The sequence below is a fragment of the Phyllostomus hastatus genome, unplaced genomic scaffold (genome assembly GCF_019186645.2).
Source record: "Phyllostomus hastatus isolate PE091 unplaced genomic scaffold, TTU_PhHast_1.1 phas_scaffold_1066, whole genome shotgun sequence".
NCBI lineage: Eukaryota > Metazoa > Chordata > Mammalia > Chiroptera > Phyllostomidae > Phyllostomus > Phyllostomus hastatus.
In genome coordinates, this window is record NW_025334004.1 from 13,029,288 (window position 1) to 13,054,471 (window position 25,184).

Genomic DNA, 25,184 nt, shown 5'->3' on the forward strand with positions numbered 1-25,184 from the left:
GGGTCAGGTTTTCAGGCAGTATGATTGTAATGCTTTTTTATGGATCAGGTTTTAGAGAGGGGAAGGGAAAGATCGATTTTTAAGAAAATGTCCCTAAAGGGAAGAAAATAACTAAGTTGGTTTACTTAAAAACAGATGTGCTGAGACTCTCAGAAACATGGCATTCCTCTTTCTAAGGCTACAGGGGAGCATGGATGAATCTTTAAAGCCATAGGGTCGGTGATAACTCACTGAACTGTCCTCTAATTCATAAATATAGGTGATGTTAGCTTAAAAGAAGCTAGAATTCAGACGTTGCTTTGGAGTAAGAAGTAAAATTAGAGGCAGTCACAGCCCTAGGCCAGTCCAAAAACACCTATTTATTCTATAATATACTTACAACATGTTAGAGTATAACGTTTTGTTAGCTAACTACTATCATTAAGAAGGTTTTTATGGGGAATAATTGTTGTTCCAACTTGGAAAGTCAGGAACATATTTTCCTTCTTCCTCAACTCTGTAAATGAGAAAAGGAGCTACCCATAACACCTATACAAATGGAACTCTCAGCTACTTTCACATTCCCAGTGGAGTTAACAAATGAACATCTTCTGTGCTTAGCTCCCCCATTCTCCCAATCTTCCAGTCTCTGTGGGCGGAGGCGGGGGCAGGGGTGTGCAGACAGCAGGCAGAAAAAAAGAGAAAAGGATGAGGTTCCGCATGGCAGTGTCTATTCCTGGGGAAATGAGGCACAGATACCACAGCACTATTTTATTAGGGATTTCATTAAGGTTAAATCTCTAGGAATGAGGGAGGCTCAGTCAGGAGGCACAAAGTCCAGGAAGCCTCCTCAGATTTCATAGTGAACCACCGGCTCAGGCTCTTTGGTGGGATCGCCGCCTCGTTCCAGGTACAGATTGTTATAAGGATACTGCTTTGGTGCCTAAGGAAAAAACACAGGTCAGCAAGAACAACATGCATCCAGCCAATGTCTGGCCACATCCCACTCTGAGTTTAATAGTCACGTACAGTGATGGGTATGCAGTAGCCTCTGGTCAGACCCAGCTGGGCTTGAATGGCAGAAGAACACTCCTCTTCCCTGCCCAGCCCAAGGCAGAGAGAAAGCCTAGATTGTAAGAGAAGTGGTGCCTACCCTGTGTGTGTGTGTGTGTGTGTGTGTGTGTGTGTGAGAGAGAGAGAGAGAGAGAGAGAGAGAGAGAGAGAGAGAGAGACAGTGAGTGAGCATGCGTGCAAGCCATGGAGAGCTGAGAGAGAGAGAGAGAGAACGAGGAAGAGCACCAGGGAGAGTTTTCTAAATGAGACGATGCATCCATCCATTCCACTCTCTCTCGGGGTCGAGACAGACTCAATCTCCTTTAAGTCACTCAGCCTCTAATGGTTCCACCACTAAAGTGGCCTAGCAAATGAGGCGTGCAGGAGCAGCAGTGGGGGAAAGCACAGAGGAGACACGGCTGGGACGTGCTTTAGGGGCTGCTGGCTTTACCAACAAACAGCTGTCAGAGAACACAGCTCAAGGGGAGGAGAAAAGGGTGATGTGCTTACAGAACTGAAAAATGGAAGAGCCACACTGTGTTTCTTGCTCTCCTGAAGTGAAGTTAGTGCTCACACCAGCCCTATGTGCACTCTCCAGCCTGGGGCCCCTGAGGCTTGGTGGAAAGGCTCGTGTCAGTGCACACAGACATACCAGCTACCATCAGGACATTGATTACCTCTGCAGAGGTAGCACTGAGCAGCCAACTGCAAACACAGCAGCTTCCCTGCTTTCAGTTCCTTTCCTTACAATCTATCCTGTAGATCACTCCCCGATTAATCTTCCTAAAAACCTAGCTTTCACCATGTCATTCTCCTGTTCAAAAACCCAAATAGCTCCTGGCTGCCCAGAGGCAGACCAAGTCATCACTGTATCCCCAACCCCTACCATAGGCTGTACCTGGTACACCGCAGGGCTTCAAAAATATTTGTTGAGGTAACAAGTTACTATACCATCAAGGCCAAATCCCTTAGCAATGCAGTAAAAGCTGTCCAACCTAACTGATCAGCTCACCTCACAATAATTTTTAACACATTAGCTTTCACACATAATTTCCCAGGACATCAGAATTACCCATGAAGTTGTTAAGTATTGATTCTAGAATCCCACTTGGAGCTAATGAATTAGGTTCTCCAGGAAGTGGAGCCCAGGAATCTGAATTTTAGCAGCTCTCCAGGTAACCAATAGTTACCTAGGAATTATTTTATATGCTTATTCCACTCCAGCTAACTCACTCTCCTTTTCTTTCCTTCATTCTGTTTTTCTTTTGCCCCAAATGTTCTCTCCAACTTCTCCCCACCATCTAAAGTGTGTCATTTTTAGCATCTAGTTTAACCATTCTCTTTAACAGCACTTCATACCCCTTAGCACATACCTACACAAAAACTATGCCAAATTCATATTTGTGTTCAGATGTTGCTTATGATGTCATTTATCTCAATTTTCTCCTTATTCAATTTCCTCAAAGCTAGACAATATTTTTTTTCTGTCTTTTACAGTCTCCAAATTATAACTGTCTATGCTTGTAGTAAATTTTTAATTCCTTCCAATACCCCTTAGGAGGTGCCCTTCACACCTCCCAAAAGGAAAAGGCTTCAACTCTAGATCCCATAACTCTTACCTTCAAAGATCACTTGGTGAAATGATTGGTAAGTGCAGTCCCCAAATGGCAACTCTAGAGACTGGATGACTTCCATGTTCTCATTCCTCAGAGTCCTTAACTGCTTTTTCTCACTCACACTGACCCAAGAGACAGGCATGGAGCAGTGCTCTGGTACTTATGCCCGCCAATGTGAAGGCCCTCTATAGGCCTTACCAGGAAACCAAGCTTAATATTGGCTGGATCCCTATTCCAGTGACCTTACTCCCTCAGGAAACAGCGCCAAGTAAATGTGCCTAAGGGAGGGAGCACTTCTCAGATACTCACCACAGGCTGGTAGGAGGGATACATCTCCCCCACCCAAAACATGAACGCCATGAAGGCCACGAAGCCGAAGAGGTGCTTACACATGACATCCCAAGAAACAGGCGTGGGGGACGTGTCCACACGGTTCCTGATATACATATCTAGGTCCCAGTGAATCTAAGACAGAAAGGCAGATAACTGTCACATACTGCTCTTCCTGCAAAAGGCAGTCCAGAGTGATCAGAGACTGCTACAAGGCTTGACAAAAGCATTCTACAGCCCCAGGCAATATGCTGAGAGCAAAGTTACTCTGGCTCCCAGGACTAGGTGCTAGTTCCCGGCTGGGTTTTGCTGACCAGAGACAGCTCAATCATTGAAGTTTTCAACTTTCACAATACAGAGCTTGTTAATTCCCAGAAATCCCATTCTAAATGCCAAACATGGAACCTCAGGCCTGAGATCAATGGATTTTCCTTCCTTGGGCAGAAAACCTTAGTATTACTTGGGCAGAGAAATACTATTTGAGCTAAAGAAAGAATCCCCAGAAATACATTAGAGAGAAGAAAGAAAGGTTAAATGGGATAGGGTTCTCTCACCGGTTCACCCCAGTTCATTCTCAGGTCTGGGTGGTCCCATTCATACCATGGATCCCTCTCGTGCTGTGAGCGGTCAGGGAGCTTTGGGTAGTCGCCATACCTGAGAGACAGCAAGAACTTCTGGAAGAGGCTCTGAGCACTGTCTCTCAGACAATTCAGAGTCTCCTCATCTCAAAAATAAGAAACCAACCAACTGTCTCACCTAAGGACAGAGGAACTGACTTTCACATCAAGATCTCAATTTCTAGTCACTAAGCATTGACTCCAGAAGTCCAAATTGTAATTAAAAGTGCATGTCAAACTCTGAAACGTTATAACATCATTAGCTTTTCTTATCTTCTTTCAACAAAAAGAAAAGTCACATAATATTATCATGTTAGCTTTGTAAGGGCATTTAATTATCTATCACTCTGATTTCCTCAATAGACAGAAAATGAAACTGAAGTTCAGGGTCTGAACCCAGTCACCCAGCTAATTGGAATAAAAACAAAAAGGGTACAGATTTCTCCTTAGTTGGGTTTTCCCCAACAAATCCAGGTTCAACTTATACAGACGGCTACCAAAGCTGCTCTTGTCCACAACACAATAAAAGACATAGGAAATGACGACAACTAGACATATATCACAGAAAATGACCGGGAAACAAGATGAATAGGAGCTGCTGAGACCACAGTAGAAAGAGTGATGCTAGGACAGAAAATGAGTGCTGGTAATCACTTCAGATAATTAACCATTCTGTGGCTATGGGAGCGGAAGGGTGAGGGAATGACATCACTTGGAGTAAGGGAGTTAACTTTAATCGGCTTTACAGTTGCTAGAATTTCCACAGCCCCAAGAGCAATGATGTTTTTAAAAAGAGAAACATACACAAATATAGAGTACTCCGTCTACAAATAAGGTTCGCATGACAGGCGTCCAGTTCCTGCCTGGTCACGTGCCTGGACGACAGCACCTGAGCCCAGCAGATGCTCAAGCCAAATGAAACCTTGCGCTCTGGATAGAGCCAAAGAAGGTTCCTGCTATTCAGGGGTCCTCAAGGGAGCTATTAAAATCTCGATTCCTCATTTGAGGAAACAGCTCGAGCCAAGGAAAAAATTGAAGTCCTCTCGGCTGCAGCTGCTCACTCACCCCCTCCCACCTACCGACAAAAGCACCTACACCATTGATTCTGAGAGGTCATGGGAAGGTTCGGGTAGAAAAGGGTCAAAGCCCAGCCACCAACCCAGCCGCCTTCTCCCATCACTACCAAAGTGCGGGCGGACCCTCTCTATCTCACCCCATGCCATCATCCGGGTACGGCTCGTAGTCTTCCAACCGCATATTATACTTCTTGGCGGCGGCAGCCCTTTCTTCTGGGGTCTTGGGATAAGGCCCCGGGAGCATGTCCTTTGTAATGTGGGAAGCTGGAGGGCAGACGAGGGCAGGTGAGAAGGCACCCGGTTTTGCCTGCCGCCCCGAAGGTTTCAAGCGTCGGCGGCTGCGGAGGCCCGAGCGACGTCCAGGTACCAGCGAGACCCTCTACCCGCTTCTCCGGATATACCAACTGCACCTCAGCCCCCCAGCCCGGACACGGCCGCCGCCGTATCCACGATACCCATCTTCCCCCCGACACAACAACCCTCAGACATCCCCTTCCCAGACTGAGACCTCGCCCGTTCTCGCGGACCTGTCCGTGCACCCAGCGGCACCACGGTCCGGGCTGCCCTTTGCAGCCATCGGACTCCCAAGACCCCCGCCCTGGCCGCCGCCATCTTGACCTTCCTCTCGTTTCACTCCGCACATGCGCAAAGGGCTCTCACGGTGGCTGAGCCGGGCCAAACGCGACCGGGAAAGCAGGGAATGAAAAAAGGTCCTAGGGGTTAAACTAGGGCTTAAACGTGTTGGGAAGCCAGACAGGCAAGATGTGCAGGTGGATAGAGGCAGAGAAGGAAAACTGGAAGGAGAGAAAACCAAGCAGGTCACTGCTTTGACATTTTAGATTGTTGTGTCTCTTTTTTCTCCCTCAGTTGACTTAGAGGCATCCAAGGATAATGAGGACTCAGAACCTGAGCATCTCTTGTGGACAGCTGACCCACCTCTTCCAGGAGCTGTACAAGTAAAGTGAGCCAGTGTTAATCTCTGATTGCTTGCTTTTTTCCCTTTCCTTTACTAGAACTTGCTCCATTCATCCCCAGACGTGATATTCTTCAAATTCAGCCCTTGGTCTTGCATGTTTTTGTTCCGTTTTCCAAATTGGTTGATCCCTTTCACTTAAATGCGCGGTGCAGCAGATAAATCGGCCTGGAATTGGCTCCTCGTTTTCAGTCCGTGTTTACGTATGGATGTCCCAGTCACCTCAACCCGACAAATGTAAAACCAATCCTATCACCAGAGGCGGCTTTTCGAAGCCCGCATAAAGCCCCAGATTTGCAAGGACTTGGATAAATACCTTTCAAACCAGAATACAACGAAGAAACACTACCTTAATAATGGGAGACATTATTGTGTTTGCATATGAATATGTTTTTATTTTATTTACACACGTGAAATTCGCATAGTTTACACAGTATAAACATGCACGTCACTGTTTTGGAGCAGAATCCATTATTAAAGACATTCTCAAATATATATCAGAGCAATAAAAACTGACACATACTGTTCAGTATATAAATTTGGGGGAAGATTAGTCACAGCAGCTTGCCCTCTTCTAAACTGAGCATCACTAGCTGAAGTTCAGGATAACTGGACACTACCCACATTCAATCGATAGGAAGCACTGATCTAGTTTGGGTTAAAAAAACAGAGTTGTTTTAATTTACTTACATATTTTTGTTAAGATATAGTTTACATACTATAATATTCACCACTTTATATAATAAAATTATTTTAGTATATTTACAAAGTTTTGCAATTATGACCACTAATTTAAAAAAATTTTATCACCCCTCCCAAAAATATCCCATACCCATTAGCATATTTCTTGTACCCCCTCCCCCTGGCAACCATTAATCTACTTTCTATCTCTATGGATTTGCCTATTCTGAACATTTTATATAAAAAGAATCACAACATTTTCAAGGTTTGTCCATGTAGTGGCATGTTTTGGTTCTTCATTCCTTTTATGCCTAAGTAATATTTCAATATATGAGTATATAACATTTTGTTTATACATTCATCAATAGATGGACATTTGGATTATTTCCACTTTTGACTATTATGAATGTTCCTGTTAATATTCTTATATAAGTTTTTATGTGAATGTATATTTTTAATTCTCTTGAGTATATACCGAGTAGTAAAATTGCTGGGTCATAGGGTAACTCTATGTTTAACTTTCTGCAGAACTACAAAACTCTTTTCAAAGAAGCTGCACCACTTTATATTTCCTTATATTTTCACTAGCAGTGTAGGAAGGTTCCAGTTTGTCCACATTCTCAAAAACATTTGTTATTGTCCGTCTTTTTTATTATAGCTATCCTAGTGGATATGAATAATATCTAATTGTGGTTTTATTTTGCATTATCCTGTTGACTAAAGATATTGAGCATCTTTTTATGCACTTACTGGCCATGGTATGTCTTCCTTGGAGAAATGTCTATTCAAGTCCTTTGTCCATTTCTTAATTGTGTTGTCTTTTTGTCGTTCAGTTGTAAGAGTTCTTTATGTATTCTAGATACAAGTCCCTTATCAGATGAATGATTTGTTGTAAATATTTTCTCCCATTCTGTGGACTGTCTTTTCACTTTCTTGATGGTGTCCTGTGGGACTCCATTTTTATCCTGAAAGGTATTGGAGTTAGTCAAAAGCTTTCTCTGTGTCCGTAGGGGAACCCACTAGATGCAGTATGGCTCAAACAGCAAAGACATCTGGGAAATGTTGGACTCTTAACTCTCTGTAGCCTCAGGCTTGGCTGACTACTTAGAAAACTGGAATGCCACCCAAAGGTATACATCATGCCTCCAGGAAGGAGGTTAATGAATGTATAGAATGTGGATGACTGCCTGATATCATCTGTTAACTTAGGAATGCATTGTTCATTCTGGTGGTCTACAGTGACTACCCACCATATGGTTTTACTTTTTACTCATCTGAAAAGAGACCCTGTTCTGAGAGGGTTGTAGATTTTTCCTGGCTGGCCATTACTGGGAGCAGCTGCTTTGCCCATGTATGTAAGTGTTAAAGCTCTTATGAATCTGAATAAGACTATATGTCAATTATTCGGAATGGATCCTGAATTTAGATTTCTAGGGCTTTCCCCCAACAGTGTCCATTCAGATGATCATGTTTTTTCTTTCTTCTATTGCTAATTTTTGGTTGAACCAACCTTGTATTCCTGTAATAAATGCCACTTGGTCATGGTATATAATCCTTTTTATATATGGTGCTGGATTTGATTTGCAAGTATTTTGTTAAGTTTTTGCATCTATGCTCATAAGAGATATTCATGTGTAGTTTTTTTCTTGTGATGTCTTTGTCTTGTTTAGTGTCAAGGTAATGCTGGACTCAGTGAATGATTTGGAAAGTGTTCCCTCTTCTATTTTTTGGATGAGTTTGTGATGGATTGGTGTCAATACTTTTTTAAATGTTTGGTAGGATTCATCAGTGAAACCATCTGGTCCTAGGCTTCTCTTCATGGAACACTTTTTATTCTGAATTCAATCTCTTCCCTTGTTATAAGTCTATTAAGATTTTTCTATTTCTTCTTAAATCAGTTATGATAGATTGTGCCTTTCTAAGAATTTTTTTTCATTTCATCTAGGTTATCTAAGTTTTTGACATACAAATGAATGCATATAGTATTTCCTTATATGCCTTTTCATTTTTGCAAAGTCAGTAGTAATGTCACTTCTTTCATTCCTGAATTTAAGTCATCTGAGTTTTCTCAGTCTAATTTATTCATAACTTTTCACATTAATATATTCTTGTAAAAATTCAAACATTGCAGACAAAAATTAAAGCCTTGATTGCCACCCCCACCCTCAAACCCTCCACAGAGGTAACCCTATCATCAGTTTGGTATAGCCTAGTTACTATGTAGCATAGTTACTATGTAGCATAATTACATAGTTAAGCCAATGTGTTGGTTTTCTATTGCTGCATGACAAATTATCATAAATTTAGCAGCCCAAAATAACACAAATTAATTATCTCACCTTTTCCATGAGACTGGAGTCCAGGATGGGTTAGCTGGGTTTTAGCTCAGGGCCTCACTAGGCTGAAATCAAGGTATTGGGTGGGACTACTATCTCATCTGAGGCTCTGTCTTTTTCCAAGCTCGGTAGTTGTTCGCAGAATTCTGTTCCTTGCAGTTGTACGACTAAGGTCCCTGCTTTCTTGCTGGCTGTCAACCAGGAAGGAGCCTTTCTCAGCTCCTACAGCCTACCTGCCATTGTCTGCCACTTAGTAGTTTGTTTCTTAAAGGCCAACAGAATGTCTTCTGTGGCTTCAAATCTCTCATTTCTGTCTCCAACCTCTAGACCCAGATTTAAAGATCTAGAGTGATTAGGTCAGGCCCAGGGTAAACCTCCCTTTTGATGAACTCAGAGTGAACTGATTAGGGACCTTAATTACATTTTTGTCATATAACACAATCTCATTTCAGGAGTGGTACCCTATTATATTCATAAGTCCTGCTCTTATTCAAGGGGAGAGACTTATATATAGGGCTTATTTACCATGGAATGGAAGTCTTTGGATTCATCTTAGAATTTGACTTACGACATTTTATAATCAATTATAAATTGTTTGAAAATGTGGGATGTTCATGCTTGGCAACTATAATAACATTGGACCCATAGCAAAATATCTTCAAGTGTGAGAGATAGTGACACAGGCAGAAAAATCAAATGATGCTAAACAAACAAAAAAACCCATCTTTGATTTTTAGAACTTTCAACTTGTAATCTTTTGTCGAGGGCAGGGGCCTTCAGAGAAACCTTTGCTCAACTTCTATCAATCCGACAATTGCTTTTCCTTCTGACTTGCTTAAGTAGGTCAAGAGTTTGCTTCTCTCCCATCCATTAGTGTAAAATTTAATACCCCATTAAACTTGCCTCCTTCTTTGCCTTTTGTGTAGGCCTGGACACACTGAGGCAGCAGTAATATTTTGTGAATTGGTTAACCGCGTTAGCAAGCCTAATCAAGCCTAATCATTGGTTAACCACGTCAGCAAGCCTGGGACTAACATCTGGCCCAGGTCTTCAGGAGCGACATTTACGAGTGTAGAACTGTTCGTTACCATTGGTAGGAGCGCTCCGATGTCTCGGGACCGCGTCTGCAGTGCCTGCGGACCGCTCTCTCTCGCAGCTCATCTCTGTGGTTTCCGTTGTGTTTTATCCGGAATAAGCGGAACTTCCGGTTCCGGTAGGGCCGTCCCTAGCGGCGGAGATGGCGGCTACAACGGCGGAGGCCGCGGCCTCAAGCTCTGGAGGACCCCGGGAAGAGGCTGAAGCCCCCGGCCCCTCCTGGAATGAGTCCCAGCTGCGTACTTACAGCTTCCCGACCCGGCCCATCCCGCGTCTGAGTCAGAGCGACCCCCGGGCGGAGGAGCTTATCGAGAATGAGGTAGGGGGCGGGACCGCGTCCCGAGTGGCAGCAGGGGAGGGAGTAGGTTGGGAGGAGAGGTCAAAGGCGAACGTTGACAGAAGCAGGGAACTGGCCGGGTGGTAGACTGGGGCCTAAGGAAAGCTAGAGAGGAAGTCGAGAAGAAATGGGACTTGAGGGCTTCGTGTTGTTTAGCAGGAAAAGTTATTCTGAAGTTGGGAAGTAGGTGGAACCGTGGAACCAGAATCCACCAGGTCCGTGGGACGACTTCTTTTTTTATTTCAATCTGGCGTTTTCGCGTAGGAGCCTGTGGTGCTGACCGACACAAATCTTGTGTATCCTGCCCTGAAATGGGATCTCGAATACCTGCAAGAGAATATTGGCAACGGAGACTTCTCTGTGTACAGTGCCAGTACCCACAAGTTCTTGTACTATGATGAAAAGAAGATGGCTAATTTCCAGAACTTTAAGCCAAGGTCTAACAGGGAGGAAATGAAATTCCATGAGTTTGTTGAGAAACTGCAGGATATACAGCAGCGAGGAGGGGAAGAGAGGTAAGTTCCCAGATAATGGTTGTCTATTGGCTCTAAGGCATAGATGTTCCTTTCCTGTACTTGAGGATATGGGGGAGTTGGGTGAGTTTTCTAAATTGAAGGATGAGGGAATGCTGATCTTGAACTGTGACTCTGTACTTTCTGTCATCTTCATAAAGTGAGAGTCCCAGGTGCTTACAAGGGTCAGGTAATGAACAAAAAGAGTGAAGTGTGTGAAGTTGCATACAGTGAGGCTGAATGTGTATGCCCTGTTCAAAGTGAGATGTCATTACTTGACTTGCTTCCGTTTCGGAGTTCAGTTTTCAGATTGCCACATATGCTGATGTCTCAAAAGAAGCCAGAAATCAGGATTTTTGCCTTAACTCTTTTTGACTTTTAAATGTGTACGGCTAATTCAGATTTTTAAAAATGCTGCAAGGGGCCAAACAAAAATGTTTGTTGTTGGATTTAGCCTTGGGATGACCAGTTTGTAATTTTAGATTGGCTGGGAATAGTTCAAGCTGAAAAGTTGTATAAATTGTTGTAATTCCGGGGTGAAGGAGATCAAGATCCCGTCTTAGGGCAGATTAGGTAAGAGGGGTATGGTGATGCTCCCCCTTGCACTGGTGATAGCAAACACAAGAGACACACAGGAGTGATTCTTCCTTTGCTTTTATCGCTGTTTATGAGGATAGCCTCCTAGGTAAGTCTCGACAGCATTCCGTCCCACCATTGTGTCTGAGGAATTGCTTTCACTAAGGACTTCATGGTGAATGACCATCTCTATCGCACATTTGATGCCCAGTCCTGGCCTTCCTTCTCCTTCTGACTCTGTTAGCAATATGCGGTGGAGTGAATGGATTTGAAATACTGTATCTTTTTTCCCTGTCTTCCTGACACTTAGCAGTTGTCACAATGATGGGACTTTGATTAAAAGAGTGTTCAGAGTCTGAGTATGATTGAGCTGTTATTTATGTTTTAAAGATTTTATTTATTTACTTTTTAGAGAGGGGAAAGGAGAGAGAAAGAGAGAAATATCTATGTGTGAGAGATAAATCAATCAATTGCCTCTTGCATGCTCCCAAATGGGGAACCTGGCTGGCAACCCAGGTATGTGCCCATATTGGGAATTGAACCTGCAACCTTTTGGTTCGCAGGCAGGAGCTCAATCCACTGAGCCACACCCAAGCAAAAGACAGGTTTAGTCAGTCTTCTCATGCATTAGTTTCCTTAAAATTAACAGCGTGCCCATATGCATGTGCACACATGCATCCAACATTCAGGTTGAGAGCTATTTAAACAGTGCTGGTGGAGTGTAAATCCATTTAATGAACATGTGCACTGGAATGAGCATGAGATAAGTAAGACACATGAATCCTCTGGTTCCCCAGTCACTTTAAGTTTCTTATCTTCTATGGTGAAAACATTTTCCCTCACTCTGAGTGTAGTCTGTACTCTATGGGTGAGTCAAGGAAAAATTTCTTCTGAGTGCACGTTGTGCCCTACCAGCTGACTAGCACCAGCCACCTTCACTGCATAATGGTACAAGCTGTTGTGATTCTGGAGTAAGGGGTATTAGCATCTTCTTTGAGCTCTTTTGTGTATTTATTGTTAATATGACAGAAATTGTTTAGATTCAAGTTTCGTGAATGGTCCTGTCTCTTTTAATCTCTGGGGAGATTCCAAAGGCTGTGTTCAAATCTTGAGGGTCCCTTGTCACCAAACAAGTAGCTAATATTTCCAGCTTATTAAGATTTCTAGTTAATGTTGCCCTGGCTGTTGTGGCTCAGTGGATTTAGTGTTGGCCTGCAAACTAAAGGATCGCCAGTTTGATTCCCAATCAGGGCACATGCCTGGGTTGCAGGCCAGGTCCCCAGTAGGGGGCATGTGAGAGGCAACCACATATTGATGTTTCTCTCCCTCTTTCTCCCTCCCTTTCCCTCTCTGTAAAAATAAATACATTTTAAAAATCTTAAGAAAACAACAAGATTTCTAGTTAGTGTTGCCTTAAATATCATATTGTAGGCACTGAGATACCTTTGAGCATTTTGAAATTAACATTCTCGGGACCAGGAAAGGGCTGCTTTTGTATTTCACCTTCCAGAGCCCTTATTAAAGTCTCTTGGGGTTGATTAAATGTGTCTAGTTTTTTGTGTACCTTAAGAAACTTCTGATAGTCCTCAGGTGTGTAAGGAGCCCTGGGCCTGCAGAAAGCCTGGTGAGGCATCTTCCTTCAGCTGTAGAAGGCTGCTATAGAGAGGTGGCTGAATCAGTTAAGATAAACTAGACTTCAAGCCAGCGCTCTGCAACTGTTTCTCTCACTCACACTACCTGTTCATCACTGTCACCTGGAGGAGGCTCTGCTCTCACATGATCTTTTTCACTTGGGACCTAGATTGCCCCAGTAGTTACTATCTGAAACTTTGTAGTTGCTGTGGCAGAGGGGAAAAAATGTGGTGGTAGTGTGTACTGAGTCTTAAAAGTATAGTTTGGAAGCAACACAAGTCACTTCTGTGGACATTTCATTGGCCAAAGCAAGTTAAATGACTTCAAGTGGGTGCAGAAGACTAACTCCCACAGGGAAGGAACTAGCTCCTGGTGAACAGTAACATGACCTCTTACAATGGCCGCCAAAGGGCACATCCTGGGCCCTGACAGTCTCTGGGACAGGCTGATTCATCATTCTAGGGTCTATGGGTAGACTTGGAGGAATCTAGGAGAGAAATTTTATGAAAGTTCTGTCTGTGTGTGCATTTTATGGGGAAACTTTCTTGGATTCTTAAAGGATTTATGCTGTGACCCAGAAAAAGTTAAGATCACTTCTTTAAAATAAGAAGTCATGCTGGATAGCACACTTGGTTAGAGCATTGTCCCGATATGCCAAGGTTGCTGGTTTGATCTCCGGTCAGGGCACATACAAGAAGCAACCAATAAATATATAAACAAGTAGAGCAACAAATCCATGGTTCTCTCTCCCTCTCCCCTTCCCTCCTTCCCCCACCCCCCTTCCTCTTTCTGTCTCTAAAAAATCAGTAAGTAAAAATAAAATCAGGAGTTTGGTGTTGAACAGAGTCCAAAGAAGGATGGATTCAGTTCTGTGAGAATCCATGTTGGTTAAGTTTTGCATGACTGTGGTTATTCTCTGTGGGAGATGCTGGTATGGGTTTGGGCTTAGATTTCCAGGTGTGGGGAGGCCATGCCAACGGACTGTGTGTACATGCACTAATGAGATCTTCTTCTTGGGGAACATAGGTTGTATCTGCAGCAAACACTCAATGACACTGTGGGCAGGAAGATTGTCATGGACTTCTTGGGTTTTAACTGGAACTGGATTAATAAGCAGCAGGGAAAGCGTGGCTGGGGGCAGCTGACCTCCAATCTGCTGCTCATAGGCATGGAAGGTAAGACATCTTTCAGAAAGCAGCATAGCTTGGAGTCAGTAATACAAACTTGGTTCCTAATCCTGTGTTCCACCACGGGCTCCTTGACTTTGCACAGGTGAGTGTCTTGACTTTCTCAAGCCTCAACTGCCTCATCTGCAAAAGGACCATGAGAGTATCTTATAAATAGCTGTGAAGATGAAGTAAGATCATTTATGTTATCTTTAAGCTAGTTTCATGCACACTAAAAAAAAGTCCCCTTTTCCCTTCCTCAGTTGCCATGTGAATGTGTATACTCAAATATCAGGAATCTCTGAAATACTGCTCTTCTCTTTTGGATGTGTCTGTATTCAGAACATTTTTATCCCAGTAGAAGAGGGAATGTATTTTTCCAATATAAATTGAATCTTAACTTCTGAAAAGATAATACATTCACGGGGTTAAATTCAAAAGGTATGAATAAGAATATAATGATAAATCTCTCTTCCACTCCTATTTCTCAGCCTCCCAATTCCCTTCCCTGGAGGCACCGTGTGTTATTAGTTGTTTGTGTACCCTGATAGAGGATTTTATGCATGCGCAGCAAATATGTAAATATGTTCTTTTGCTTTTTTTTCTTTTGAATAAAAGGAGAAACCTTTAAATTCCAGTCAGAAGAAGGAGAAAGCCACTTACCTCATTCTTATTTTTATTTCTAGCACTACCTCAGTGCTAGTCCTGTACTTAGTAAATGATAATTAAATTGGGTTGAATAAGGAAGCAGCTACTCATTGTCATTCATCACTGGGCCCTGAAGTCTCTTCCCCCTTCTGTTATCCTTCAGATTCAGTGCATCTTATGGATTGATCCATAACCTGTCCCTTTGAAACCAACTCTCGGTTCACCTTCCAGGAACCAGTTCTGGTTTACTTGACTGTGCTTTTCTGTTGCCTTCCTGCCTTGTGTTGGAGTGCAGGAAAGTGGAGCCACCAGGTAGAGTTGAGAGAGCAAATCCCCCTTGGGGAGCATGTAAGAAGGCAGCTGTCTTGGCCCACCCAGGCAGACCTAGAAGATGTCTTCTACACTCCATGCCCTGCAGAGGGCCTTTCAGCTTTCAAGGATTGTGCAAAGGATGAAAAACAGACATGGCCTCAGCTACAAAGAGAAGATAGAGCATACACACACTATGGCAGAACTAATTCAAGGTGACATTTAAAATAATTTGCCTTATTCAAGTTACACAACACTCTTTAGGTATCTGATATGCTTACCCCTGTGAGAATCAGCAGCCCCGGTGTTGCTCTAAGAAGTGTTGCATCCACAGGTGTGTTGAAATGGGAGGAAAGGTTGAGAATTTTTACACTCCAAAAGAGCTCCCTAAAGCAAGTACGTATTCATACAACTTAAAAATGACTGGTTAATTCCATCAAAGAAGATCATGCATGCATTGTTGGTACCAGTCATTTCATTTGTTTCCAATTCTTGCTTTGCTACCCTTGAATTCTTGCCCTAGTCATTAAGAGTATAAGTATATATGTTACTTCGCTAGACTTGTATCATTTCGATGTGCTATTGCTTCCAGTAAGGGTGAGGAGCCATTATTTAAGAAAGTCTGCGTTTCTAATTGATGCCGAATCCTTACTGCTAGACTTATTACTGATTAAAAGTGTAACACCTAATTTGCTGAGAGTTGTAATTGCCATCTCCCTGATTCTGCCTGGTTTTTTTTATTAGGAACTCGTAGCTGCATGGGCAGGCTGTGTTTCTCCCCTGTACTGCACCCTGTGTTCCAGTCTGTGCGGTAGAGCCACCGCTCTGAATAAGAAGGTGTTTTTCTTCTTACAGGAAATGTGACGCCTGCTCACTATGATGAGCAACAGAACTTCTTTGCTCAGATAAAGGGCTACAAGCGATGCATTTTATTCCCTCCGGATCAGTTCGAGTGCCTCTACCCTTATCCTGTTCATCATCCCTGTGACAGACAGAGCCAGGTGAGCTTGCGTGATCCGAGAAAAACAGAGAACTCCATGGGGATCCAAGGCTGGCATGTCTTCCCCTTCCCTGTGGTGGTATGCCAGGTTTGGACAAACTCAGAGGATAATTTCACGGTGTAGGTCGTAACAGGGAGGGGCAAAAGTAGGTTGACAGTTGTTCATATGAAAACTAATACAATAGTAAATGATAATACGGGAATGAACTCTTGTGTGTCCTGTACTCACAACTGTCAACCTACTTTTGCCCTGCCCTGCATATTCCAGGCCCCCGTGGCAGTCCCCAGGCGATCACAAGTAGAAAGAAACAGCCCTGTGGTAATTTCTGGAGGGCTGACTGTAGCGCTGCCGCTGATGGAGTCGGGTCACTCTGTGTGATTGGATTCCAGGTTCATGGAACAAAAGGTGTTATGTTTCTATTGGATTTAATCATTGTTTTCTTTTGTCAGGGATGCTACTTGTTTTTGATTAAAAGGAGGGCAAATAGAATTGAGATTTATCACTTAATGTTTTTTCTGGATTCAAGTCAGGTACAGGGTTGACTTTGTTGCCAACCAGAAAGGTCATTTTCTTTTTTGAGGTGAAAGCTGCCTAGCTACTTCATGTAGGAGTCTGGACGATTAGAGTGTGTGTGTGTGGAAGAAAGTTCCGGAAGGTTTGGGTGAAGGATGAGTCCTCAGTGCACCTCTCTGCAGGCAGTGAGTAGGTTTTCTGACCTGCAAGCTGTGATGACCAGCTTCTGACCTCAGGAGCACTGAGGCCTGGGATTCTTTATCGCTCAGCATTTGAATATGGCCTGTCTTACATTGTTTAATGTGTGTTTGGTCTTCTGCTGGATATAAATGTTAAAGTCATCTTTTTTCCTTTTTTAAGGTGTCTTTTTTTGACTACCAGAGTAACTTGCGCATAGTAGTTAATGACAAAACATTTGGTGATTGACTGATTTTTCTTTCTCTTGAACCTCTCAGGTGGACTTTGACAATCCTGACTACGAGAGGTTCCCCAATTTCCAGAACGTGGTTGGTTACGAAACAGTGGTTGGTCCCGGTGATGTTCTTTACATCCCAATGTACTGGTGAGGAGTGGGCTGGGACTGGGGAGTTCTTGGGAGTGTATCTTCTCATTTTCTGGAAAGCCTTGTCTGTCTCCCTTCCGAGCTGGAGCAGGATTGGTCTTAGGTGAGGAACAGGAAGGTTGGCACATTCAGGTGTGCGTACACTGAACATGGGGAAGTGACAGCCCTGTCTCTGGCCCCAGGGTGTGTTTGAGAGGCTGAGCATAAAGATACTGTCTTCATTATGTCCCTTAGCTGGGCTCTCCCTAGTTCTCGACCCCTCCCCTTGAAAAGTATTTGTGGCAAACAGGAGGCTATTTATTTTCTTGCAGGTGGCATCATATAGAGTCATTACTAAATGGGGGGATTACCATCACTGTGAACTTCTGGTATAAGGTGAATATGGGTTTTTTCCTAGGTGGGACTGGGGTGAAGTAGGTGTAATAAATTATTTGGAAGCAGGGTGGGGAGGCTGGCTATCTCTGAAAGTGACTCCCAGGTCTTTGGAAAGGTGAAAAGGGATGGGTTTGAATTGTGTTTCTTAGAAGGGGGGATTCTACCTAGGAATAGGTGACACTGAAGCCTTCTGCTAAAGACATTTCCTGAGATGCTGCTTCCTTTGCAGGGGGCCCCTACGCCTAAGAGAATTGAATATCCTCTCAAAGCCCATCAGAAAGTGGCCATAATGAGAAACATTGAGAAGATGCTTGGAGAGGCCTTGGGGAACCCACAAGAGGTATGTGACTGCCCCAAAGTGGCATTCCCATGGTTAGGTGGAGTGACTAGGGAAAGTCAGGATTGGTGTTACATTCTCCATAGCTCCTCTGTTTCAGTATCTGGTGTCCTATCCATAGAGGTTAATGGGTATGTTCAGAAAAGCCTTGTTTTCTGGAGAGAGCTGGGCTTGACTGGCGGATCAATTATAATCTGTTCCATGCTAGTGGCAATGTTCCCCATGGGGCTTGTGTGCCAGCTGGGGACCCCTGAGGGGATTCTTCTGGAACGGGAATCAAGCAGTAAAGCATCTCCTCACACTCTCCCAGCTGTGCCAAGGCTGCTCTAGGTAATGTTGCGACCTGCTTCCCACACAGGTGTGCCAGTGGCCCATTGGGTAAATGGGGGAGGTTTGTGTGTGTGACGCTCTTGCCTCCGTCCTATGGTTATCTCCAGCATCCAGAGGGCCTGTGGGGTTGGGAGATAGCACTAGCCTCAATTGCAGGTGTTCTTTTCAGGCTATAAAGGACTCAACATTCTTAAGGCATATTTAAGAAATGTGCAGACACACATTCTTAGGTGTTTGGGGGGCTATTAGCTCCTCTGACCTGTCCATTTGGTGCTGCTTACAAATATAGGATATTGTGAGAGGGAACATAATACAAGGTGGACCTGGAGTTGAGGGCCATGCCCCAGATTACAGGGTTGACCTCCAGGAAGAGACTTGGTTCGAGGGTTTACAAGATTGATGAAAGCCTTGTCCCTGCTCTTGGCTGGACATTGCATGTCTCCAGACATACCTATGTCTGGCTCCAGGGTCAGGGAACAGGCAGTTTTGACTGACTCCTCATGTCTTTTCACAGGTGGGGCCCTTGTTGAACACAATGATCAAGGGCCGATACAACTAGCCTGCCAGGAGTCAAGGCTTCCTGCCAGGTGACTGCTAGCCCGTCCACACCGCTTCATTGATGAGGACAGGAGACTCCAAGCACTAGTATTGCACGCAGCACTTAATGGACTGGACTCTTGCCATGGCCCTGGAGGCAGGTGTTTGGGGCAAGGCAGGGTGGTTGGAGCTCCACTCCCATTTGGAGAAATTTCATACCCTTGCCTCTGTGCCCCAGCACCTTCCCTCCATACCCCTCTAAAGTCCTGCATTCAGTGTGTGGAGTTCCAGCTTCTGGTTGTCATCATGTGTGTGTGTGTCAGTGTGTCAACCTCAGGATGTGTGTGTGCATGTGTGTGCATGCACATGCATTGTGTATCTGTTCCTTACACCCTTCTTTCAGGTCAGGACCCCACTTCTGGCTCTCAGCCCTATCTCCTGCAACCTGTGTGCCTCAGCCTGAGAGAGAGGAGGTGCTCTGGGATGCCCGCTGCATCTGGGCTGCAGGACCAGAGCTGTCCTGGCCTTTAGGTCAGTTGGCTTCCTGCAGGTTTCATAGAGTCAGGCTCTAGGCTGTGTGGGAATGGCTACTGGGATTCTAATGGGGAGAGTGAAAAGAAGGCTTGCTTTGAGGGCCTAGGGAGCTTTCTATGAGAGAATTAGGTTCCAACTTGGACCTTCATGCTCAAGCCATATATAGAAAAGAGCCTTGGGATACAAGAGCCAAGGATTATGCATAAGTTTAAAATTTTAGACACATGCAGCTCTCTTTCAGCACCAGCTCTTGCTCCCTGTGCTGGGTACCAAGGGAGTCCTAGCAGAGGCTTCTCTGGGTTCTAGGGGAGCACAACTCTGCAGGGTGTGTGTGCGCATGCACACTGGCCTGCCTCTGTGCTTACCGAGTTTCTCTGCTGCTTAATCTTGTCCAGGGGATATACAGTGGGAACCCCAGGGCAGTACCCCCTGACCTAACCTAAAGATTTTAAACTCAATTTTAGCCATTGGACATTGGTCAGGACTCAACTGCAACCTGCCTGAATGAGGCTGGCTGGCTGGCCTCCTCTACCCAGGCTATCTCCTCTGTCTGTGGAGCTTCCTGGCTGAGGAGGAAAAATGGGGTCCAGCTTAGGCAACTAAGTCACCACCTGTCATCCACCTCACGGCAAGAACAAAAATGTAGCCTTGTCTCTCAAAGCCAGTGCCTCTGCCAGACCCCACTGCAGTGTTTCACAAACACCCTCCCAAGTCAGGGCAACTGGTGGATCACAGAAGTAAAATTTCTTTTTCACAACTACTCATGGGAACCCCTCTCAGGGCTGCAGCTTAACAACTGGGCAGCTGTGCACTGCACAACTCAGAGAGCCATAATTCACATCTGTTCAGTGGGAGCGGGGCCCCTGGGGTTGGGCAGTACAGTGGGCCTGTGTCTTGTCGCCTCCACTTCCGTCTCCATGTCCCTTCTCTCTGGAAGGAAAGAAGAGTTGGAGTCTCTGGGTTTATATTTTTCTCTTTCTCTTTTTTTGGCCAAAGGTTTACTTCTGGTGTCTGAGCTATGGCTCTTACCCCCAAAGCTCAGTTTACAGTTAGTGCACTGATGGACTGCGAGGGTGTGTGTGTGTTTGTGTGTACCTGTGTGTTTCATGAGGGGTGTTTATCTTTATGCTCCATTCTGGGGTTCTGTGATGCAGTGTGTGCACAAATATGGTACCTTCTCAAGTGTAGTTCTTTCAAATACAGCCAATGCTGGCAAATGCGATTGCAGCAATTTCTATCCCTCTGTCTCTTTGGGGAAAGACGAGTGCACAAAGAAAACAAGGCAGATGGAGGATGACCTTGACCACAACCACACTTTGAAAGACAGCAGATTGTTTTTGTTCTCCTCAGCAGGTCTGCTTCACTGCCGACTCCGCCCGCAAAGATGCGGGTTGATGTATGGCAGGGAGGTGTGTGCCACTCTGCTGGTCCTTGCTGGGTGCGATGCTGACATAGATCGGACCTAAGGGGATGGAGGGGCGTACCTGCACAGGATTGGTTATGATCCTTGGGTAATATAATAGTGACTGCTGATTAGACACCTAATGTGTGTGCCTAGTGCTTTTATCTTTGTTCCTCACTATCCTGCAAGGTAGGTATTTTCATTTTACAGCTGAAGAAAAGGGTTCAGAGAGGTTAAGTGATCAGTGGCAGGATTCCAATCTAGTTCTGTTTGGCTACAAACCCCCTGCTGCTCCTTTTCAACCAAACTGGTGCTGCTTTTACCCCCACCCCTGCACTGCAGGCCAGCCTCCTCTCTCACCCCACTGTGTTGTCTAGTGCAGAAGATATGTGTTGTCTGGTGTAGAAGATAGAGCATGGCGAGAAAGCTCTTCTGGGTTCTGTCTAAAGACATCTGGGGAAAACTGCTGGGAAGCCATGAAATGAGTTAAGAGTGCTGGAAGGAGCTATGGGGAGGCTGAGTTCTAGATCCCGTTGTGTCCCAGTGTGTCCTCAAATAGGTCCCATAACTTGTCCAGCATGCTTCTGCATCAATACAATTGAAGATCTAGGTGACTACTAAGAACTTGGATTCATGTTCTGTACTCCTTTTTCCTCCAGGAAGAGGTTGAGGCTCTTCACTTAACTAGGTCAGGGCTATTTGGGCTCAAATTCTCCTTGGGGCAAACCCTGTTGCTTATCCCTATTGTGGAGGCAGACACCATGGGAAGGTCGGGGTTTGGGCCCCTGTGGAGGTCAGCTATGTTGCATGCTCCCCTTTTTACACCAGTAGGTACAGAGGAAGCTACTCTTGTGAAGTCAAATATTTGTTGGGGGGTTGGAGTTTGGGGAATGGAGGAGGAGCTGTTCTGGGCATCAGTTGAACAGATGCCCAGGATGCCTGGGGGAGACCAGCTTCCCCTACAAATCAGAGCTCTAAATTACAAGGTTTTTACCAACGCGAACAGTTGGGGGAAGTCGTCTGCTCTCATTTGCGTAATGGTTTCTGTCACTGGTGATTAGACACAGGATGAAGGAAAAGGAATTTGACAATTAGGAATGAGTGATCATTAATCTGAATCTGTTAGGAGACAGAGAGGGGAAGGATCCTTATTGGCCAGCCCGGCATGGGGGAGACCCTCCCTCTGCACCCCCGCCCCCCAGAGACTCTTGGGTCACCTGCCCTTTTATTGTACCCACAAGCAGGCTGAGCTGGTATTTCTTAAGAAAGAATAGGTGGGCCCAGTCCCCAGCTTGAGGTGGATACAGGAACACATCTACAGGCATGAGCCAGCATGGAGAGAGGGGTGTGAAGAGCAAATGGTGGGGCAAAGAAAAAGGTATAGTTTTGACATGTGCTGTTTGTGGAAAACGCTCTTGTAATCAACTCTCCAGACGACCAGCCAGTGGCAAGTATTTGTTACATTCCAACACTGCAGAGTGTGGAGAAAACCTGGTCTTTATCTTCTAGGAGCTTCTGCTTAGTTGAAGAAACCACATGAAGTAACCAGAGGTTATGAAACCATGTGCTGGTACACTGTGAAGACAAAATTAGAGATTGTTGAGGGAAGAGGAAGATCAGTAAAAAGCAGATCTCTTCTTCCAGGCTCCTCCAAGTTTGTGGACTCCACAGGGAAGGGTGCTTCCCTCTAGGCCTCCCAGCAACATTGATTTCCCCCCACGGAGGGTGCTGAGGCCCCTGCCCAGGTGTGTGAGCAGGTGATTAGATTAACTTAAAGGCTGCATCTTGGGTGTGGAGAGTCCCAGCTTGGATCTTCTCAGGTCTCCACACTTCCTGTCATCCCTCTGCGTCTTGGTGCAGACTTCAAGGACAGTATGAATTTGCACCAGTTGGTAGTTATTCCCGTCTGGTTACCTGTACGTAGTGGGTTCCTTAGGTCAGAGGCTCCCTCAAGGATTGGGTGCAGGTGTGGCAGGTGTTAACTTTCCGAGGACGGGACTCCCGTTGGTAAATTCCCTATCTTTGGTTCCCTTCACAGTCCAGTGCAGAGTCTAGTAGGGCTGCAGGGAATGGCCCTCAGTTGTAAGATAGACCAGTTTTACTCAAAACGGTAGATGCTGGGATGCACCTAGAAGTGGCTCATGGGGTTCCTAGGGCCCTGGCTTAATTTCAGCCAGTGTCCCTCTTTGGGACCTCTAGTGCTTGTCCTCCCGTCTCTGCCCATGTGTCTGGTGTCCCTGCAAACAGTCTGTTCTTAAGAGGTGTTCCAACTTCCCCTTTCCAGAGCTCCTTCAGTTTCTCCTACTCAGCTGCCCCTTCGCCTAGGGCCTTTTCCCTAAACAGTTGCCCTTTTCTCAGATGTTCCTGGCTGCAAGCGTGTGGATAGACTTTCTCTAGGATCTCTCTGGGGTCATTGCTATTAACCTTACAGTCATCTTCCTTTTCTGACCCGCAGTAGTTCTGGTTACCCAGGGTTAGTCCATTTGTTTTGTGTGTGTGCTCTGTCCTCTTGTCATTTTCTGTATCTTTTCTAACTTGGGTAGCTCTTTCTGTTAGTCTTCAACCATCTCTCTCTAATCCTCATAGGTCTTGGGGAAGCCCTGCTGAAAACTTAGTGCATTTCTGGGGGATAAAGCCTCAGACACTGGCAGCCTTGAGGCCCAGGGGTGTATGGTCAGTGATGCCTCCAGAGATGGGTGAGGGGAGGGTACCTAGAGAGTTGTGCACAGTGGCAAGCAGTGAGGGGGACTGGGCAGGCCAGGGTGGAAGAACCAAAGTTTGTTTCCATCTAGAGGCATCTGTGTGCCTTAGGGTCCAGCTTGTCAGGGATGGGGGGGATTGTGTGACTGTCTCCTAGTTTCTCAGGTGTTTTTGGCAATGTGAGTCACTGAGTTTAGCTTACCTCTGCATTTCAGTGTTCGCTGGAGGGAAAGAGCATGTTGAGTCGTCACCTGCCAGGAGTGGAGATCTTAGGTGAGAAAGGCCCAGGAGGCTGGGTCAGGAGGCCACGGCCCCACCCAATGGTCAGCTTATACCCAGACTGTCCCTTCACTCCTCCAGGTGCTTCAGGACAGTAGCTGATTACGGGCGTCCTCATCTCCCCTACCTAAAAGCTGGTCCGTGGGTGACATTTTGGGCAGGAGAGGGTGTCCTTGAACGTGAATGTGAAACATCCTAGCACAGTGTTTAAAAGAACGGATTTGGGAGTCAGATGTTTTTGGTTCTGGTTTTTAGCTTTACTGCTTTGCCAGCTGGGTTTGACCTCTCTGAACTTGCTTCCTCAACTGTAATGGTATGTGTGGTGGAGAAGGGGGGTGTTGAACATATCTACCTCAGGGTAGTTGGATTAACCAAAACAATGTAAAGCTTTAGCGCAGTGCCTGGCAAGCACTTAATAAATGGCATGGTGGCGGTGGTGGTTCTGTTATTACACGACTTACTCAGAAACTTGATTTCAGTGACTAAGGTCTCCAGTGATTCCTTCCTTCTCAGTGAAAGCACAGGGAAGGGTAAGGAAAATATCCTAGAGAAACACATGTTGAGCTGGGGGCAGACAGAAGAGCCTTGGTACCTAAACCTGCCCTAGAGGGAGAGAAAAGGGACGTGTCAGATGTCTGCTGCCTGCTCAGCTAGACTTGACTGCTCTCCACACCAGGGGTGGGGGATGGCAGGGGGTGCTGTCGGCCACCCAGCTCTCCGTACTCTGTGTGAGGGGTGAGGGCATCTGGATGAGTTCCCCTCACACCTGGAGAAACTGTTGCCAGCCTCACACTGTGAGACCCTGGCAGTCAAATCGGGCCCCCTTGATTCAATTTTGTTCCATACCCCTCTATGTATGTAAGCTGTGTGTGTTAGGGTCGTTCTAGGACAGGGGCATTCACAAGAGAATGCAGAGAGATATAAGGTAGGGATCTTAACAGCCACCATCTGTGGAGTGCCCTGGAGCATTTCTGTTCAGACCTGAGCTTGTTCCTTCCTGTGTGCTCTCCGTTCGTGGGGGGCGACATGTGGGCAATTAGCATTGCAGGTGCACAGAGGATACGCACCTGACAAGCTCAGGTGTTCGCAGTAGGCTTCCTGCCAGAAGTAACATTTTAAGCTGATACACCTGCAGGATAACCAGCTTGGGGAGTAGTAAAAGGCATGAATTTCTCCTCTGACTTGCCTCTCTCCCAGTCCCAAAACACACACTCTGCTGCTCCATGGTCAAGGGTTTTGTTAATCCTGGGAAGGGACCACCAGCCAGGGGATGGACCTCAAAAAGAAGAAAGCCCTTTGGTTAGCCACAGAAGTCCTTGAAAATCATTTTGGTTTCTGGTCCAGGTTTCGCCTGGGTTATGAATGGGTTGGACTCAGTCATTTGTGGTCCTTTCTCAGAAGAGTAACCTCTGGAGTTACCCTGCCACCCTACTTGGAAGAGCTGTTGAATCCAGTTATTCACATCTCGGCCTGAGATACATTCTGGCTGCCTGAAATTCTCAGCCTTTTCTACTCTGAGATCCCATTGATCTCTTAGGTTCTGCCTGTCCCTACCCCCAGACACTCCCCCTCTCCCTGCTCTGAACCAAGCCTCTACAGTTCCCCTTTGTAGCCACTCACATCCTCTTGCCTCTGACCCCGGTCCCTAGCCCATCAGTAAAAAAGATCCCTCTCTAGC

General features: G+C 45.4%; 2 protein-coding genes across 2 annotated transcripts; one reads left to right on the top strand and one right to left on the bottom strand.

Moving 5' to 3' along the window:
* Positions 1-735: 735 nt before the first annotated feature.
* On the bottom strand, positions 736-5,338 carry NDUFB8 (NADH:ubiquinone oxidoreductase subunit B8). Its single transcript, XM_045854681.1, has 5 exons — positions 5,199-5,338; positions 4,809-4,935; positions 3,533-3,632; positions 2,958-3,113; positions 736-922 (listed from the first exon to the last, which is right to left on the bottom strand). Exons 1-5 carry the CDS (start codon positions 5,281-5,283, stop codon positions 830-832), a joined length of 561 nt encoding a protein of 186 aa, XP_045710637.1. The 5' UTR covers positions 5,284-5,338; the 3' UTR covers positions 736-829.
* Positions 5,339-9,864: 4,526 nt separating this feature from the next.
* HIF1AN (hypoxia inducible factor 1 subunit alpha inhibitor) lies at positions 9,865-23,954 on the top strand. Its single transcript, XM_045853830.1, has 8 exons — positions 9,865-10,075; positions 10,358-10,608; positions 13,840-13,988; positions 15,792-15,937; positions 16,906-17,012; positions 17,324-17,387; positions 17,617-17,727; positions 18,569-23,954. Exons 1-8 carry the CDS (start codon positions 9,899-9,901, stop codon positions 18,611-18,613), a joined length of 1,050 nt encoding a protein of 349 aa, XP_045709786.1. The 5' UTR covers positions 9,865-9,898; the 3' UTR covers positions 18,614-23,954.
* The last annotated feature ends 1,230 nt before the right edge of the window (positions 23,955-25,184 follow it).

Coding starts and splice junctions, on each gene's coding strand:
- NDUFB8 (XM_045854681.1), bottom strand. CDS start 5,283: ATGGCGGCGGCCAGGGCGGGGGTCTTGGGAGTCCGATGGCTGCAAAGG. Junction 4,936..5,198: donor GCCGCTGGGTGCACGGACAG/GTCCGCGAGAAC, acceptor TCTGCCCTCCAG/CTTCCCACATTACAAAGGAC. Junction 3,633..4,808: donor TACCCGGATGATGGCATGGG/GTGAGATAGAGA, acceptor GCTGTCTCTCAG/GTATGGCGACTACCCAAAGC.
- HIF1AN (XM_045853830.1), top strand. CDS start 9,899: ATGGCGGCTACAACGGCGGAGGCCGCGGCCTCAAGCTCTGGAGGACCC. Junction 10,076..10,357: donor AGGAGCTTATCGAGAATGAG/GTAGGGGGCGGG, acceptor GTTTTCGCGTAG/GAGCCTGTGGTGCTGACCGA. Junction 17,013..17,323: donor CTTTACATCCCAATGTACTG/GTGAGGAGTGGG, acceptor ATTTTCTTGCAG/GTGGCATCATATAGAGTCAT.